General features: G+C 46.2%; 1 protein-coding gene across 1 annotated transcript in view; it reads left to right on the forward strand.

Moving 5' to 3' along the window:
• Positions 1-17951, forward strand: part of LOC141983347 (vasoactive intestinal polypeptide receptor-like) — a 183304-nt gene that overhangs the window by 125656 nt on the left and 39697 nt on the right. The window contains exons 4-6 of the mRNA XM_074946399.1: positions 4534-4637; positions 8607-8704; positions 10445-10577. Of these exons, the coding sequence (XP_074802500.1) occupies positions 4534-4637; positions 8607-8704; positions 10445-10577 (335 nt within the window). The remainder of the gene's footprint in view (positions 1-4533; positions 4638-8606; positions 8705-10444; positions 10578-17951) is intronic.

Genomic DNA, 17951 nt, shown 5'->3' on the forward strand with positions numbered 1-17951 from the left:
TCGCCTTTAGTCTGCAGGACTACAGACGTGAGATAAGACCTGGGCAGTGGCAGATTAGCCACTGAGCTAATGGGGCCCATGCCCAGGGGCCCTGGCCAATTAGGGCACCCCTGAAAAATGCGTGCCCCTGTACCCCGATCCGCTCTTTCCGCCCAGTGCTCTTGCTGGGGAGCAGGGGAAACCCTTGTGCCCCAACCCCACTTCCCAACAGGCACATGGGGGGGGACCTCCACTTGCTCTGGCCCACGGCCCCACAAAAGCTTAATCCGCCTCCAGACCTAGGTCCCTAAAATCGTGTATTTCTTTTGCACCCCAAGTTGCCATTACAGAAAAAGGGAGCTTAGATTCTCGAGGGATTACGTTCTTGGCTTTGTGAATTCCAAAAACATGTGAACTACAAAAGGAAGTAGAGAAGACGTCTAAGAATCCTGTAAACCAAGAGAGAGAAATTTTGGCCTTCAACATCTATACCAAGACCTCAGAGTCCGATGTCTGACTCAGAGGCTCACCTCCAAGCAGCAGTAGCTTCTTGCAGACCACTTTGTTCTTTTCGCTTCTCATCACAACAGCATCAATGCACTTGCGCTTCCAGCACCAGAACAAAGTGATAAAAATAAACTTTTCTTTTACAAGTTCACCTCCAGCCTACATCTGAGAGCTTCTCTGGGAGTAAAAGCCCTGCATTCGGGCCTCCTGTGTGCATACTAGTAGGCAAAGCTTGATAAAAGCTTAGCTCAGAAGTGTGAACGTGAACTGAGTGTGGTGAGTCACAGGTCACTGTGCAGAGGAAAAACTGGAGTTGAATAAGTATGCCACATTCCCCAGTTGTCTCATTAGTTCTTTATTTATTTACTAAATTTACAGTGTATTTGTATTACAGTATCCACTTAAGGCCCCGTCTTAGCTTGCAGCTCCATTGCGCTAGAGAGTGCCACTCTGCCTCAGTTTCCCTCTCTGTTAAAATGGAAAAAAAGATTTCTCAGTATAGTGCTCTAAGATCCTTTTGATGGGAAGCGTCATCTGAGAGCCAGATGTTATTGTTCAATGGTAATGAAGAATAACAAATGAACGAGAAATTAGAAACTCGAAGGTGTGGGAAAATGACCCAAGCAAGCCACGGAACGAAATAAGCATCAGTTGCATCAGCTAATGAGATAAGACCCAAGAAATTGAAACCATCAAAAAACACTCGAAGCGGAGGGGATGGCCTCTAACAGGAAAAACAAGACCTGGTGGTTCATATGATAGAATCTATGACCAGGCTGCACATATGAAGAAGCACTGAAATATACATGTCATTCAGAGGGAGACACAGCACTGCACACTGATGGCCATGGTTTCACTGAGCATGGGGTTCTTCACCGCCAAGTGAAATGTTACGGTTGTAATTTAAACCCCTATAAAAAGTAATGGAACTAATGAAGGTGCAGGCATGGCTTGACTTCTAGATGGTAGGACAGGGAAGACGCATTGTGCTATGCAATCTGCGTGCAGCTACTGCAGAGAACAACAGTTTCAGATCTGTGCGAGTGCATCACCGTGCGCCCAGGATTTCTGGGCGCTAGTACAATGCGAATAATAAATAAGAAGAATCAGCGACTCATGAGTAGCGGATATCGCTGCCGAAGTCAGGATCAGTTTGCGCATACTTCAGAAACAGGAGAAATGGCTACATTTGCAACAAATAGTATTGACAATGAACAATTTGCTCCACTGTACTCAGTCGATTCTGCAAGGCAATGATCACCTATTTGTGAGTTGAGGATGTTCCGTGCTTTGTGAGTCAGGACCCGACATTGGAGATTTGATGCAGTTCTGTTAAACACCTAAAAGTTCAGATGTTTATTCAAAACCGCTTAATCTCTTTGGTCTGCAGACCTGAGCTAGAAGTCCTGGTAGAACAGGCTTTAGGTATCTGGAAGCAGGAAACACTAGTGAGGCAAGAAATACTACAAAAGCAGTTTTCCTTGGGATACTTTGGGCACTCCTGTGGTCAGTCCCAGCTGGACCCAAGAGTACAGAGGTGTGAGCTAAGTAGTTTGGGTGAAGGTTGGCTTTTATGTTTCCTGAACCTGTTCTTCCAGCTCAAAAGACTACCTAGCACATGACTTGCTGTGACGGGTGCCTGGGATGGACCACCCTGAGAATGCCACACGCAGGTAGACAGCAAGAAATGGGGCAGACAATCCCCAAAAACTAGGGGTTTATTCTATAATTAGATTCATCAACCAGTAACAAAGAACTTCTGTAGCACCACACTGGTTAACAAGAAACCTTTACGCATTCCAGCCCTTGGTTTCTATCCAGACAAACTGGTCTAATACAGTGAGAGGTTACTGAAAACCCAGTTCACCATATGTGAGGTTCTACCATTCCCAAAGGATCAGACACTTACCTCCAGGTCAATATATATATTTCAAATCTTACTCAAATATCACGCTGCCAGCCAATCCTTAGTAAACTAACTAAAGATTTATTAATAAAAAAAAGAGCATTGTTAAATGGTTAAAAGATTATATACATTACAAATGCTTGCAAAATCCTTATATCAGATTTGTAGTGGTGATGGGTGAATCTGATGGCTTGCAAAAGTCTCTCTGGAAACATCCCAAAAGGTTAGAATCCAAAGGCAGCTTAGATGTTGTCTGCTAGAGTCTTTCCATGGCTTTTCCAATGTATTCCAAGTAACTACTTGGAATGTCACAGTCCCTCAGCTTAAACTTTCCCTGTTTAAAGTTCAGCAGACTAGAGATGCAGGATCGTGCCCAAGGTTCAGTATTTATAGCTCTCTATCAGGCTGACAAGAACTTGTCACAGCAGGGCTTTTCTCCAGGGAGAATAGACAATGCAGATAGTTTGTGGACCTTCATTGTTAAACTACGACCCTTGCTTTGAATTTAATCTTCTCTTTTCTGTGCATACACAGGTAAACTAGTTGCACTCATTTACATAAGGCAATTAGCTAGTCCTTCATTATAACTGGATCGATCAAGTTGAAGACAATATAAGTAATATTGACAGGTTTCAGAGTAACAGCCGTGTTAGTCTGTATTCGCAAAAAGAAAAGGAGTACTTGTGGCACCTTAGAGACTAACCAATTTATTTGAGCATGAGCTTCCGATGAAGTGAGCTGTAGCTCACGAAAGCTCATGCTCAAATAAATTGGTTAGTCTCTAAGGTGCCACAAGTACTCCTTTTCTTTTTATAAGTAATATTATTAATTTACTGCGGTGTCTCACATCTTTGATCTTAAGATTAACTGAACCCAGTTGCATACATAATGTGAAGGCAATTAAGACATGAAAAGGATTTAGCATCTAAAAGCTAATTTGATTAGATTGGTACATATAGGTAAACACAGACAAATACACTTAGCTACTACTCTTTGCTTCTTATCAATGCAAAGTGAATGAGTTGGGGTTTGCTAGCCTAATTAACAATTCATTGATACCCATACATAAGTGGATTGTCTTGATTACAACTGCAATGCTTCTTGTTAAGTTGTTGTGGGTCATACACAGGTTAGTTGGTTTGCCAGTGCTAGGAGGGCCAGGAATTCTTACTCCTCCAGAACACATGTTAAAGCATGTGGCATAGACGCTGACTCCGTGGGTGCTCCAGGGCTGCCAAGCTCCCCTCCCCCCCACCCCACCTCCTCCTCCACCCGTGAGCACACCACATCCCCGCTCCTCTGCCTACCTCCCAGCACTTCCCCCCCAGCTGCCGCCAAACAGCTGTTGGCAAGCTCCGGGCTTGGGGGAGAAGCGGGAACGTGGCACCCTCAGGGGAGGAGGCGGGGAAGAGGCGGGACCGGGGCAGGGATTTGGGGAAGGAGTTGGAATGTTAGCAGGGAGGGGGCGGGGTTGGGGCGGGGACTTTGGGGAAGGGGTGGGAAGAGGCGAGGCAGGGGAGGGGCCTCGTGGAAGGGGTGGAGTGGGGGCAGGGCTGGGGGCAGAGGGGGTGGTCGAGCACCCACGGGAAAGAGGGGAAGTCGGCGCCACATGGCACGTGGGACAGCCTGTGGACATCCTGTTGTTTTCCTACAGCCAAATCGGAGGTCCTTAGTCCTCACTCAAACAACACTCCCATTGACTTCAATGGCTTTTGCTTGAGTAGAACAGAGAGGCTGGGTGTGGGGGTGAGGCCCTGAAAGAGACACGGGGAATCTGGGTGCAACGCCACAAACCTCTTGTGTAACTGTCACCTTGGGCATGTGATTTCATAGTTCTCCTCCTTTAGCGCCTCACCTGTAATATGGGAACAATAATGCTTCTCTTGTCTGTTTAGATAGAGAAACGCCCCTGGGGCAGGGACTGTCGCAAACTGTGTGTCTGTACAGTGCCTCTCACAATGGGGCCCGGTCTACAGGTGCTATTATAATACCAGTGCTAAATAATAACTAAGGAGGTCGGGATTTGGCCCTGAGTGTTGTAAAATTCATGATCTGGAATTTAAATCTGCAAGTGATGCCTGGTTTTTTGAACATCGAATCAATGTGCCCATTGTTTAATCATCCTGCTCTTTTCCTTCTAGGTAATGTGACCAGGAACTGCACAAGCCAAGGCTGGGCAGACATGTATCCTGCCCCCTATGCAGCAGCTTGTGGGTACGATACCAACAGCACTCCAGGAGTAGAGGTCTGTAAAGCCCTGATGAGTAGAATTCAATATGGCTCTTTCCTCAATCCCCTGACCGCTTCACCTCTTTTTTCCCTTTTGCCCCTTGATCCTCAAGGTCTAACAAGAAAGTCATTGTCTTTCTGACCGAGTTCACCTGGAAATAGAGCTCAAGCATTCCTGCTAGTCAGCATTGACACCAAAGAGCCAGGTGTTAAGCACATGCAAAAACCCATTGACTTCAATGGGAGTTGCAGGTGCTCAGCACCTCTGTAAATAAGGCATCTGCTTATGTATAGATATAGCTGCCTCGCTTTAGATATCAAAGTTTGAACATTTTCAGCCATAATGCCTTTTCCCCCTAAAGAATCTCCAAAGTTCTTGGCAAACTACGGTCACCCTCTAGACAGAGTCCGCTTGCCAGCTTTACCTTCGTTAAGTAGATACGGTGACCTCAGTATTTGCAGTGTTACCTAAATGTCCTATAGTTACAGGGTCTGCTGAAGGGGTACATTGGCACAGGTCTATTGGCATCACTGGAGTGATGCTGATAAAGCTGAGAATCTAGAAAGCTGTAGGGAATACCTGGGGCATGGCAAATACTCAAGTAATGTTATTCAGTTTTCTAAGAAAACCATCAAGTATTTAGGAGTGTTTCTGTGTGGGTAATTAATGGTGTAGATATCATTAATATAAATGTGCGTTTGCATGTATATATATATATATATTACATAGGAATGATATTGGTAACAGAACAAGATGGAGCATTGCACATTATATGTTGGGACATACGGTCTCTATATGCCCCACCTCTGTATTAAAAATGGGGGTGGTCACGTAATGTATAGCAGACTTCCATGTGCAGCATTTAGCCAGAGGGTTGAACTTGGTCCCTCACTGGAACTTGGTCACGGATGTCATGACCACATGGCTCTGTCTGTTTGTTCCCTGGGTCGTTACCCATTTCTGCCTCGGTGCTCCGGGCTCTTCAGGATGGGGGGGGTTATTGTAAAGCAGCATGAATGATTAGAGTGATATATCAACAGTAATAAATAACTGGCCAGAGACTTGTGCCACAAATAGCTGCCGATGTTAATTGGAAAAGAAGCCAAGAAGTCAATGGGCCATGGAGATTGAACTAACCTTTCACCCCTAAGAGGGTTCCCAATCATAGCCAGCCGACACAGGGAGACCTGGATTGAGATTTTCAAAGCTGACTAGGAAATTTAGCCGCCTAACTCCCATTGAAATTCATGGGAGCTGTGTGGCTAAATCCCCTAGTCAACTTTGAAAATCTTAGCTTTGGAGTCGGCCGGTAGGCTGTATTAGTGAAGCGTGAGACGTGACTGGATCCATGCTTTTGTCTCCCATAAACACAGCTCCACCGTGTGCATGTCTTTCCCTGCATTACTGCCTGTGTCAGCATATGTGATCGCTAGGCAACAGGAGGCCTAGTAATAAAAGTATCTCTATGTTAACAGACACTTGTATCCAGCCCGTACGGCTCCTAAGTCTCTCCCAGTACTCCCACATTACCGAGAGAATCAAGTGATTACATGGAAAATCTCAAGAGGGCTTAGCCAGCCTTAATAACGGCCAAATCCGACAGAAAACGCTAAAGGAGCCTTGCACAAAGAACATCAGTACCCTATTGAAGAGGGAGCTTTAGTCAGCGGCTGGGACCCACCACAGCTTCACCTCTTCAAGTGTCTTGTTTCTAAGATCAAAACTTAAGGCCCGGGCTCCAAGTTTTGAAACCCATTGTTACTGCTCAGGAATGCAAAGGGCCTCCTCTAAGAACTCTAGTTTGTGTTCTGACCACAAGGGGATTTGGGAATTCCTGTTACCGGCTTTGAAGACCCAAAGGATTGCAGCGTTGCATAAATGCTTCGTTACCAAGAGAACACACATTGTGTTCTTTTAATTCGCTCTTAATTATTTTCTTTTGACTCACGCTGCTTTGTGATGCCGCTTGAGCCCAAATGCGGCTTAGCCGCTAACATGCTGTACGTTACCCAACTGTGAAGATGAATAGAAGTGATTTGTTGAGTTGGTTATCACTTTTGGGGGGAGGGAGAGGGAGGATTCGAAAGAAGGAGGAAGACAGAGTGTATCAGCCAGTGAGACGTGAGGTCCACCCTAGGGTGATGTCATCCAGGCTTGAAACATCTCCTGAATTTTTAATGTCTACTAAGCACAACTCAAAAACAACATGAAAAGTATGAAATATGCATAAGCGCTTTTTGGAAGACTTTGTTCCTGAACTCTGGCAGCCCAGGGAAGGGGTGGGAAGAGGCGGGGCGGGGCCTCACAGAAGGAGTGGAGTGGAGGCATGGCTGGGGCAGCCAGCAGGGGGTGAGGGGTGGTCAGTGGTGCGGCCCTCAGGCCAACGTACTAGTCCTCATGTGGCCCTCATGGTCATCTGAGTTTGAGACCCCTGATCTAGTCTGACCTCCCGTATCACACAGGCCATAAAACTTCCCCAAAATAATTCTTTTTGAACCAAAGCATCTATTTAAAAAAAAATCCAGTCTTGATCTAAAAATTGCCAATGATGGAGAATCCACCATAACCCTTGGTGAATTGTTCCAGTGATTAATCACGCTCGCTATTGGATAAAGGCCTAAGTGTGCAAACTGTTAACTGCCTTGAATGTGTGTGTAAATGTGGCCTACAAATGTAGAGCAAATCAGTCCCCTGGTGTTCTACAGAATCGCTACAATTGCTGAATGCATTTTCAGAGCAATGGTGCTCATAGAGTTAATCCTACTAATACGGTGTTATATCACATTTCATCTGATGTCCTCCGTGCTCTTTACAAACATCAATGGACTCGCTCTGATCCCAGTTACACTGGGGTAAATGTGGAAGTTACTCAGTTGAAGTCAATGTAGTTATCTCTGCAATTACCCTGGCGTAATAGAGATCAGAATCTGGTCCACGCTAATTAATCTCACAGGCCCCCTGTGATATAAGTGGTGGTGTTCCCAAGGAACTGGAGACATGGAGAGATTAAACAAATTGCCTAACATCTAACAGAGAGTCAATGGCAGAGCTAGAGTCAGAACCCCGGAGTCCTGACATGCAATCCCTAGCTTTCATTAACAGAACATAATCCCATTCTCTTTTAGTCTGAGTAATGGTTTAGTGACCCAAGCACAGGACTCAGCCAAGTTCCTAATTCCCTCTGTGGCCTGGGGTAGATCATGTTAAATCTGTCTTGGTTTCCCGATCTGTAGAGTCGGGGGCTAGAATGCCGACACACCTCCTCACCTGGACTACATCTTCCATTTGCCCCAGGATCAGAGACTCCCAGGATATGCCACCTCCCCTCTCCAGGAGGGGAGACTGTGGTGCATCATGGAAGATGTAGTACAATTGGGGAGCCCAGCCTCTAAAGGAGAATGGAAACATGAAGCAACCAAACTACAACTCCACTGAAGCACCACACGAGCATTTCTGAATCAAAATATTTGTGTTTTCAGCCAACATATTCTGGGGTTTGATTGTTTGCCAAAAAGTCTTCTTTCTTTTCTGTAGAAATAAAACCCATTTTCATCCCAGCTCTATCCCCAGTCTGTATTGATTAAATGAAACCATCTCACACCCTGTGTTAGTGGATGAACCAAAGTGATCTGTTGCCAATGCCCTGTATTACGAAGTGTAAAGCATTCCCCTTCTGCATTAATATCACCATGTAGCCACTTCTATGGTTAAATAAATAAATACTGCATTCTGTAGGGTCCTTTTCCTTGTAAAATCACTGCATAATTAGGGCCTGATCAAAGACCTCTTGGGGTCAATGGCATTGTTTCCATTTGCTTCAATGGGTTTTAGATCATGCCTTCTGCCATTTTACACCTGAAAAGGGTGTTTTCACTATGGTGAGCTAGGAATTAGTGAGGGATATTGTATGAAGTGTTTATTAAGGAGGAATCTTTGATGGCTCCTAAAAGACCTAATCATTGCCTCTTTTCTCTGTGTTGGCAGCCGACGTTCTATGACACAGTGAAGACCGGTTACACCATCGGATATAGTTTATCTCTCATTGCTCTCACTGCAGCTATGATTATTTTGTGCCTCTTCAGGTGAGAACCTGGGCATGGAGGGGAAGGGAACGTGCAGGGGTGGGGAAACAGATTGTTTAATTCCGAGGACCTGAGCAGATTCTTGGCTATAGGCTGCGAGTGCCTTGCATTTGGAATGCCCGGCAACCCCTTTCCAGAGCAAGGGTGGCTGGTGGCAGGGGAGGGACACATATGGTTGAAGTTTTCTCCAAGAAGGACGCAGCCACACATTTTGGGGTGACTCATCTGTGTGGCATTTGAACTGCGCCATTGGCATTGGGACATGCAAGCCCCATCTTGTGCACCACATAGCTCAGTTAAGCAGAATGCCACCTGTGCCTTAGAAAGAGGCAGAGCTGTCCTCCAGCGTCTTCTAACCTACTTTAACCGCTGGATATAGAGCAACCACACAATATTATGGTGATGGTGCAATATACCTACCGTGGAGGACTCAAGGCTGGGGGCTGCTTTTGGAAGCCCAAGGGCCAGTTCTGGTGTCTGATTTGCAGCTGTTTCCCGTAGGACAATGGGCAGAGATCTTAGAGGGTTGCGATGTCCGATGAGCTTTTACTGAATAGAGAGAATAGCGGAGAACCAAACAACCTGGAGATGAAAAAGACTTGCTAGATTCTGTAGTCCATCCCCTAAAGCCAATGCAGAAGGGTATCTAGTTCTAATGCTTTTCCCCAATCTTGTACCAAGCAATGGGGCTTCCACCATTTCCCTAGGGAGAGTATTCCACAAGCTAAGAGACTCCTTGTATGAAATGAAATATTTTAATGCTCCAGAGTAGTCTGTCCACTGGCTCCAATTGACCTTGCACAGTACTAGAAGACAAGTGTATGACAGAAGTGTATGGCAAGGTATGCCCTGCAGCGATCCATCTGATCTTAACAGATGTTCCTTAAGAGGTTTGTTTAAGGTTGGCTGATTAGTCCTGATTCTTAGTTAAACCAAGACCTGTTTATGCATCTGTGGCAGCACAAAACGACATTAAAGCGAGCAGAAACAACCCCTGGAGAATACCGCCACTCACAATGCCTCCCTGACAAGCCCAGAACGGGTACAGGGGCTCTACACCACCACTGCTCCCAGCCCCCTGCTTTGGGGGTGGATTGTGGCTGTGGCCACACCGCACTGCACTAGAGCCTACAAGGAGCTGTAAGAAGCAGGGCATAAATTAGAGCAGCCCTGAGGCTGATGTAACTTACACCTGGGCTGGACAGATACCTTCACGGCTCCAGCATACGGAGAACGATCTTTGCCCCACACTCACGTCATCCCAGTCCCCAGCTCAGGAACAGAGTGACTGAGAATCAGGCCCATTATGTTGTTTATGCCTGTAAAACTTGCGCATCTCCAGGATATTAGACCTCTTGATTTTAATTGCTGGGAAATGTCACTTGAAAACCCCAGAGTTCCTTGATCCAGATAGATCGTCATCATCTGCTAAAGCCTATGGGATGGAATAAGCCCAGTGTTGCTCTTAATGTCAGTTACCCTAACTTATATCTTTTAAAGTTAAAATATAAGCCACATTGCTGTATAAAGTATGCAAATATTTATTAATTTTGGCTTGAGCTGTTCAGAAAATGGAGTTTATCCTGCTGACAACGTCAACTTTTTGGCAAAACACTGAAATCAGAAATATTCTGGATAAAGCAGTTTTTCACAACACATTCTGGCTAGAAGAGTAATGTATTGAGATGAAGTCCTGATGTTTAAAAATGCTATTTTTCTCTCTCTCCCACCCCACAACAGAAAACTGCACTGCACTCGAAATTACATCCACATGCATCTCTTCATGTCTTTCATCATGAGAGCCATTGCAGTTTTCATAAAGGACTTCATCCTCTTTGAGAGCGGCGAGTCTGACCACTGCTCTGCAAGCTCAGTAAGTAGCAGCGACCAGCTGACGTTTTCAGATGCCAGCTGGTTTGGTTCAGCCCCCTTAATTGGGGAACAAAATAATGAACACAGAAAGGCAGGCAGGGAAATGCTGGGGGAAACTTTTAGTTGTTGTTGCGCTGTATTGGAAAGGAAGCAAAAAACCCGCTGGCTTCAGCCTAACGTTGAGAAAGAGATTGCAGCAGAAATTCCTCACTCAGCAGATGTTGCTTTTTAATTGTCAGTGCCTCGGTCTCTCAGCTGCGATGATGAAGCTGGGGTGATAAATGATGAGAAGAGTTTGGGATCTTCTATACCTTACAAAATCAGGCTACTGAAAAATAGTTTACTGGCCAACCGCCCTGGAGCAGAGGAAAGCAGCTCCTATTCTCTGCCTGTGGCACTTAATAGTCTAGTCTTCTGTAGGTCTCATTTACTTTGGTCTCATTTCCATTGTTGGGTTTAGTGTGTGGTTGCTGCATGGTGTTTGTGGCTTGTGATATAGATCTCGGGGTCCCTTCTGGCCTTAAACGCTGTGACCATGAAAATGGTCCACCCACACACTGCTTACATTGTCCACCCTAGCTCCATGCCTTCTTTCACATGGTCCCCTTCATGCTTGGAACAGCCTCTCAATTAATATTTGCCAAGCAATCCCCTCCCAGACCACCCTGAGACTCATCTGTTCCATGACTCGTTACCGACGTCATGACCACGTTGCTCTGTCTGTTTGTTCCCTGGGTTGTTACCCATTTCTGCCTCAGTGCTCCAGGCTCTTCAGGGTGGGGGGTTTATTGTAAAGCACCGTGAATGATTAGAGTGATATATCAACAGTAGTAAATAACTGGCCAGAGACTTGTGCCACAAATAGCTGCCAATGTTAATTGGAAAAGAAGCCAAGAAGTCAATGAGCCATGGAGATTGAACTAACCTCTCACCCCTAAGAGGGTTCCCTCTAGGTCATGACTGAGATCCGTTGATGGAAAGCTTCCATCGCAGCTACCCCTCCGATAACCATTCTGTAGCTAAAGGAAGGACGTTAGCCTGCTGAGCTCTTAGCTTGGCCCCTTTACAAATGTGAATGGACCAAGAGAGAAGATCGTTGCACCTGCTAGTACACCAACTTTTCACCCCAGTCCCTTGGCTATTGCTGTTGGGTGTTTTATCCAGAGTAAATTCAATGCTCAGCGCAATCAAGTGAATGGCTAGATGGTCCACCAATATTTTAAAGATATGTGGAGCATACTTCTTCTTGCTGTACTGGACTGCACCTTCCTGTTGCAAATTCTGCACCCGTCCTGCCACCACTTCTTGTGCAACCCCCAGCAAGAAAGTTCACACACAAATACCCACGCCACCCACACGGATAAAAAGTTCTTTCCAAACGTTCCTCTGGCCACCTTGTGGAGAATCAAATCAAAAGGGGTACAAGTATTATTGGATGGATGGGGGGATTTGGATTCGGTGAACGTATTTTCCCACTGTTCACCCAGTTGTAAACTCTGATTCTTGGGGGGGAAAAAGTGGAAAAAAACTATTTTTAATGTAAATTATATTGAAAATCAGCCCCTCCAAAGCCCTGTACTCAGCAGACCTAATTCCCAGGGCAACTCCCTGTTCAGCACATGTTACCTGAGTCGGAATTAGGCCGCAATCCTCAAAAGTAATGACTAATTCCTGTTAATTTTAATGGCATTTAGGTGCCTGAATACCTTGAGGGCTCTGGGCCTTCATCCTGTCTCAAGATGTAGATCCTAGCTCTGAAGGTTCAATCCCTGGGCATTACTAAACTGACAGTTCGTACACCCATGAAAACAGGAAATCTTTAGGGCCCACTAGCCTCGGCATAAACAAATCCAAATTCCGCAAGAAGCGTGAACGACCCTTTAGATGCGTATGCCATTTTTTAAAAGCCCATTTGGTTTGCTGCAGTGGGGTTGTGTTGATTATTTAGCCAACAGCAGGAAACCTCAAAATTACAGCATTAACCAAATTGCAAAGCTTCTCATCTAGTAGAACCAGATAGTTAAGAAAACCAGTGGTGAGAGGCAAATGGCTTTCCATGTGTGTTGTCGCGAAGCTGCCGGGGTGCTGGTTTGTTGGTCTTTTCCCCACATGACAATAGCTGTTGCTAAGGTTAAAAGAATTTTGGAGGGTGGGGAAGAGAAAAGTATTCCCAGCTCAATGCACCCCAGTGCACTCATGACTTGGCAAACAAGGCTTATTGTCATAAGTAAATGTTGCAGGCGAAATTGACCATGGCTTGCAGCGCTTGTGTAAAGGAGCGCAGACCCTTTGTCCTGCGTGAAGAAGATTCAATAATGAAAAGCTTTACAAACGTTTCTTTGCCCGCCGGCCAAAGCAATTAAGCACATCACTAAAGACAACGGTGATGAGCTCTCCTGGCACACACAGAAACAGGAGGCTTGACCTTTAGTAGCGGGCTTTGCTGTCCAGGGATTCTCAGCTGGGTTTCCCAGGGGAAGAACTAGCACGGCGGAAGGCTTGCTTTCTTCAGTGGCGTTGGGTGGTCAGTGAAGAAATCGAAAGATCTGATCTCGAAATTATTTGGAGTGGGGAGTCCTATGGGCTGTGTTATACAGGAGGTCAGAGCAGGTGACCACAGTGGTCCCTTCTGGCCCTGAAATCTATGAATAATGACTGAGTAAACCCACAACTTATTGCCTAAGCTACTCAAATTCTAGTTCCTTTGGAAGCTGCAAGTAAACACGCTTTTTTCTCCTAGGCCCCAATTTTTCACGTTATTTAAGCCTGCATGTAATTTTAAGCCTCTGAGTCGTCTCAGTGGGGATACTCACATGTTTGAAGATGTGCATATGTAACATCAACAGACCCCAGTCGTTGGTGGGCAGGATTGAACCGGGGACCTCTGGAGCTTAGTCCATGAGCTAAAGCCAACTGGCTGTTAGCTAAGGCTGTAGAGCAGACTCATTTTATCTCTCTGTAAGTGGTCTCAGTGCCACTAGATGGTACAGAACACCACGACCAGGAGGTGTGTGGGTTACATACTTCCCCGAGCTGAGGAAGCATGTCCCGAGCTTTAGAGACTTCCCAGTTGAAATCCCGGATGAGCCCTCACTTGTAACACCGACAGACCCCGGTCGTCGGGATTGAACTGGGGACCTCTGGAGCTTAGTGCATGAGTCTCTACCGCATGAGCAAAAAGCCAACTGGCTGTTAACTAAGGCTGTAGAGCAGACTCATTTTACATCTCTCTCTAAGTGGTCTCGGTGCCATTAGATGCACCACACCCAAGAGGTGCGTGGGTTACACATATGCTGAAGCACCTTGCTGAATCTGGGCCTGAACCTGCTAGATTCATAGACTCTAAGACCTGAAGGTGACCATAGTGATCATCTAGTCTGGCCTCCTGTATAATACAGGCCATAGAACTTCCCTAAAGTTAATTTCTCTTTGAACTGGAGCGTAGATCTTCTAGAAGAACATCCAGTCTTTGTTTTAAAATTGCCAGGGTTAGAGAATACACCACACCACCACACTCCTTGGTAAATTGTTCCAGTGGTTAATTACACTCACTGTTAAATATTTCCAGTCTGAGTTTGCTGAGCTCAACTTCCACCCATTGGAGCTTGTTATACCTCTGTCTGCTAGATTGAAGATGCCTTTATTATCAAATTTCTGTTCCTTGTTTAGGTACTTACAGACACCCACACTTCAACATTCTACCCTACACACGTTGTTTTTGTCTTTCTCTCTGTCTCTCTTTTTCTGGAAGCCACTGTGTGAAACCCAATCACCAAAGCCACTAACCTGGCAGAAGAATTGAGCTGAAATTTTGGGTTGTTTTTTAAAAGAGCAGGACTTTGATCAGCTTCATTAATATGGCTCCTAGATGCTATGGGAATTGGCAGATTAGACATCCAGGTTAGATGGAGACAGAAAGGCAAATAGATAGAGAGAGGACTAGATCCCCAGCTAAAAGACAATGGAACTATGCAGTTTTACATGAGGTGAGGATGTGGTCGAGGGTACATAGTTTCTCTTCAACTTTCTGAGTTCCAGAAAGACTAGTTGGTTCACTCCAGACAGCAATTCCTCTTTGCAAAGGAAGGCAAGCTATATACAGCCCAACTGTGAAGAATGCACCCTCTGATCTTCTATTTTAAGAATGTGAACAGGTATTTCTGTTAGTTCAGCAAGATCTTACTCAAGAAACTGTAAAGAAACCTGTCCCTATAATTTTTAGAACAGACATTAGCTTAGGTTTAGGGGGTGGCTTGTGTTCGCTAAAGCAAATGTTTCTGTAGCTCCCTGGAGAACAGGAGACTATAGACTGTGTGGAGAAGCTGAGGGCTAAATAAGGAGAGACACCTGCCAAGATATGGGTGACTCGCTTGATCAGCACCCTGAATACTTAATTAAATCAAAACTAGAAAAGTGGGTCAAAATCCAACGTGATTATGCATTGAAGTCAATAATAGTCAAACACCCATTGAATTAATGCGGGATCATCATCCAAGAGCCAGGTGTACAAAGATGAAGACAGGGCCAGTGGGATTTTCAAAAGCACGCTAAGTGTGTAAGGCACCTAACTCTCACTGAAAGCCCATGGGAGTTAGGTGCCTCACACACTTAGGTGCTTTACCTTTGTAAAGCTGGCCCAAACTGCTTACATTTAGCCTTTGCCAGGACAGCGGGCGATACCGTCGGTCCCAGTGTTAGGTTTTGTTTAAAAAGAAAAACAATCTCAGAACTTTTCCTCGGTGTTTACTTGGCCTTTTCCCAGGCCGAACTGACTTGGATGACTGAGTTTGGACTCTGCCAGGGGGCTTGTCTGTATGGACAGTTAGTGCGCAGCGGTCTGGGATGTAAAGCTACAGTGCAGTAGCCGGCCATGCGCTAACTAGCCCTGTGGACCCTGTTACCACACACTCATTGTGCACTGTGACCTACTCCACTTTGAAACAGGAATAGGTCAAAGCGCACTAAAGTGGGAGTGTCTGTGCGTGCCCACTGGCAGTGTCTGTGTGTCAGGCTGTAGAATGCCACGTGTTCTGTCCATATAGACGAGTTCAGCGTGGAGTTAAAACCGAATAAGGACGTAAAGGGTGGGCCCTTTAATATTCTAGTGGGCTCCTGTTTTCATGTGTTCTCTTGTCTTCTGAAATGGTCACTGGGTTTGAACACTTCACGTTCGCATTCTCCCCACCCGTGAGTTAATTCGGAGCCAAATCTGTTTGGTCGTTGTGAAGTCTGGGCGGAAAATACATGTTATATTTTAAAAATAATCTGACCGCACTTTAAAACTAGCAAGAATCTAGCTCTGTGAAATCAATGAGCTGCACTCTGCCCTCGTTTTAATCAACTGAGTAAGGAGGAGGGAGGCCCTCACACACCCACTTGTTTGGCAAATCCTGGATCTTGGGTCTGTTGTGGCACACAACCCCTGCTCTGGATACTCCTCCCCCCCCCCATTAGCAAGTGATTGAGAGGTGCAGAGATTTCCTGCTCGCTGGCAAAGGGGGAGGAACGCTGCCCCTTTTCAAGGGCTGCAGTAACTCCTGTCTCCCCAGCCCCTGAGAGCCATTTGTACCTCGCCTCGCTCTACAGCCGTGCTCTCACTGGTCGGCCTGCCCTTGCTGCCCTGCCCCTTTCTGCAAATCGGATGGGGCGCAGCCATGGTTGGGGAGTCACCGTTGCAGGGAGCATCATTAGCACGGAGCAGAAATCCACTGCAAATACAGAGCAGCGATTTCCCCAAGATGATGCCGGGTCGAGCTGCCCCGCTCCGCTCTGAACCCCCAAACCCTGCACAACACTGACCAAACTGCTCCCATTGACTCGGGAAGGAGGGGGTTGCGCTGTCTTGCCTTCACTTCCCCCTTCCGTGCTTAATGGACACATTTGGCTGTATCTGCGCTCGGTGGAGGGGGCCTGTGTGAGTCTGCTGAGCCTGATATGACATCCTGAATAGAACAGGCTCAGTGGAGGTGATAATTTCGCCGCTCAGAATGTCCCCCCTTCTTCAGGCTTCATCAAGAAAGTCCTAGCTGCCTTTCCAGGGTCTCCGGTATGGAATATCCCACACAACAAATCCTGCACGCAACAAATTTGATTTGAACAAGCAGGGTTTATTAGACACAACAAAACCTGCCTCTTGGCTGGGGGTTCGACTAGCTGACCCTTGCGGTCCTTTCTAACCCTATGGTTCTAATAACATCGAATTACACCACTGCCAATTTCCTGAGTAACAGTAACAAACCCACTGGCACAGTCCGTGTCTGTCAGGAGAAGGAACGGAAAGAGAGAGAGCGAGATCTCGTAAATAACGTGAGGAGGACAAACCCAGCAAAGTGAAGGGGGGGTGGAGAGGAGGACATGGCGTGGTTGCCAATTTCCTTTCAATCTCACGCTAGCACTTTAAGGTTCACTTCCCTGGAGTCACTGCGAGGCTATAGAAACGACCAGTGAGAGAAAAAGAAACAGGCTCAGACCAGAGCCCTTAATTAACGGAGTCCCTAATGATCAAAAAATCGACCATTGTTTAAAAAAAAGGTGACTGCCCTGTGTGCCAATTCCTGTTTCAGTGCCTGGGTTAAGCGGGGGGGCGTTTTCTGAGTTATCACAGGTGACTTTTGCGGGTGAAGCACACATGAGGCCACAAGCACCTACAGAAAAGAAGGGGCTGGATTGTCACCGCTCTTGCTCCCCTGCTCAATTTGCCACGCCCGCTCTTGGGGTGAGGAAGAACAGGGGCTATTCGGCATGAGCCAATGGACGGGGATGGATGGAGAGAGCAGGGAATGAAGGAGGCCCTAGCTTTGTCGTCTTCCCATTCGCGGGCCAGAGTCACTGGGCAGGTGCACAACGCAGGGAGCAAGCTGCTTTGCCACAGTGGGTGAAGCAACTTCCTCCTTCCCCAGCACAATGGAGGAGCTGGGAGTCCGAGTTGCTGTGTGTTCACTGGACAGCGCAGCTCCCGACCATCCCTGACTCCAGACAGATTGTAAAGGTGCACTGGAACCCAGGGAGAATAACACATTGTACAAGTCCTAACGGGTTCCGAACCATTAGTTTTTTTTTTTCCCCTTCCTGCTGCTTTGATCCAGTGAATGAGAGAGAAACAGGAACCTAGATTGTGCACCTAATTTGAGGCAGGGCTTGTCTTTGTAATAAGTGTTTGTACAACACCTAGCGCCAAAGGCCCCTGATCCTTGCTGGGCATTACTGTATTGTAAATAATTGATAATAATAAAGGCAAGAGGGAGAATGAGAGACCAAAGGAAAAGACACGGATTATGTAGGGACCCATCCTTAAGGTCTTGACCATCTTCCCCATTAGAACCTCAGTCTTGTATTTCTCTAGCCATTCTACCATAAGTTCTAATTCTATGGGCAC

Source organism: Natator depressus, chromosome 2 (assembly GCF_965152275.1).
Source record: "Natator depressus isolate rNatDep1 chromosome 2, rNatDep2.hap1, whole genome shotgun sequence".
NCBI lineage: Eukaryota > Metazoa > Chordata > Testudines > Cheloniidae > Natator > Natator depressus.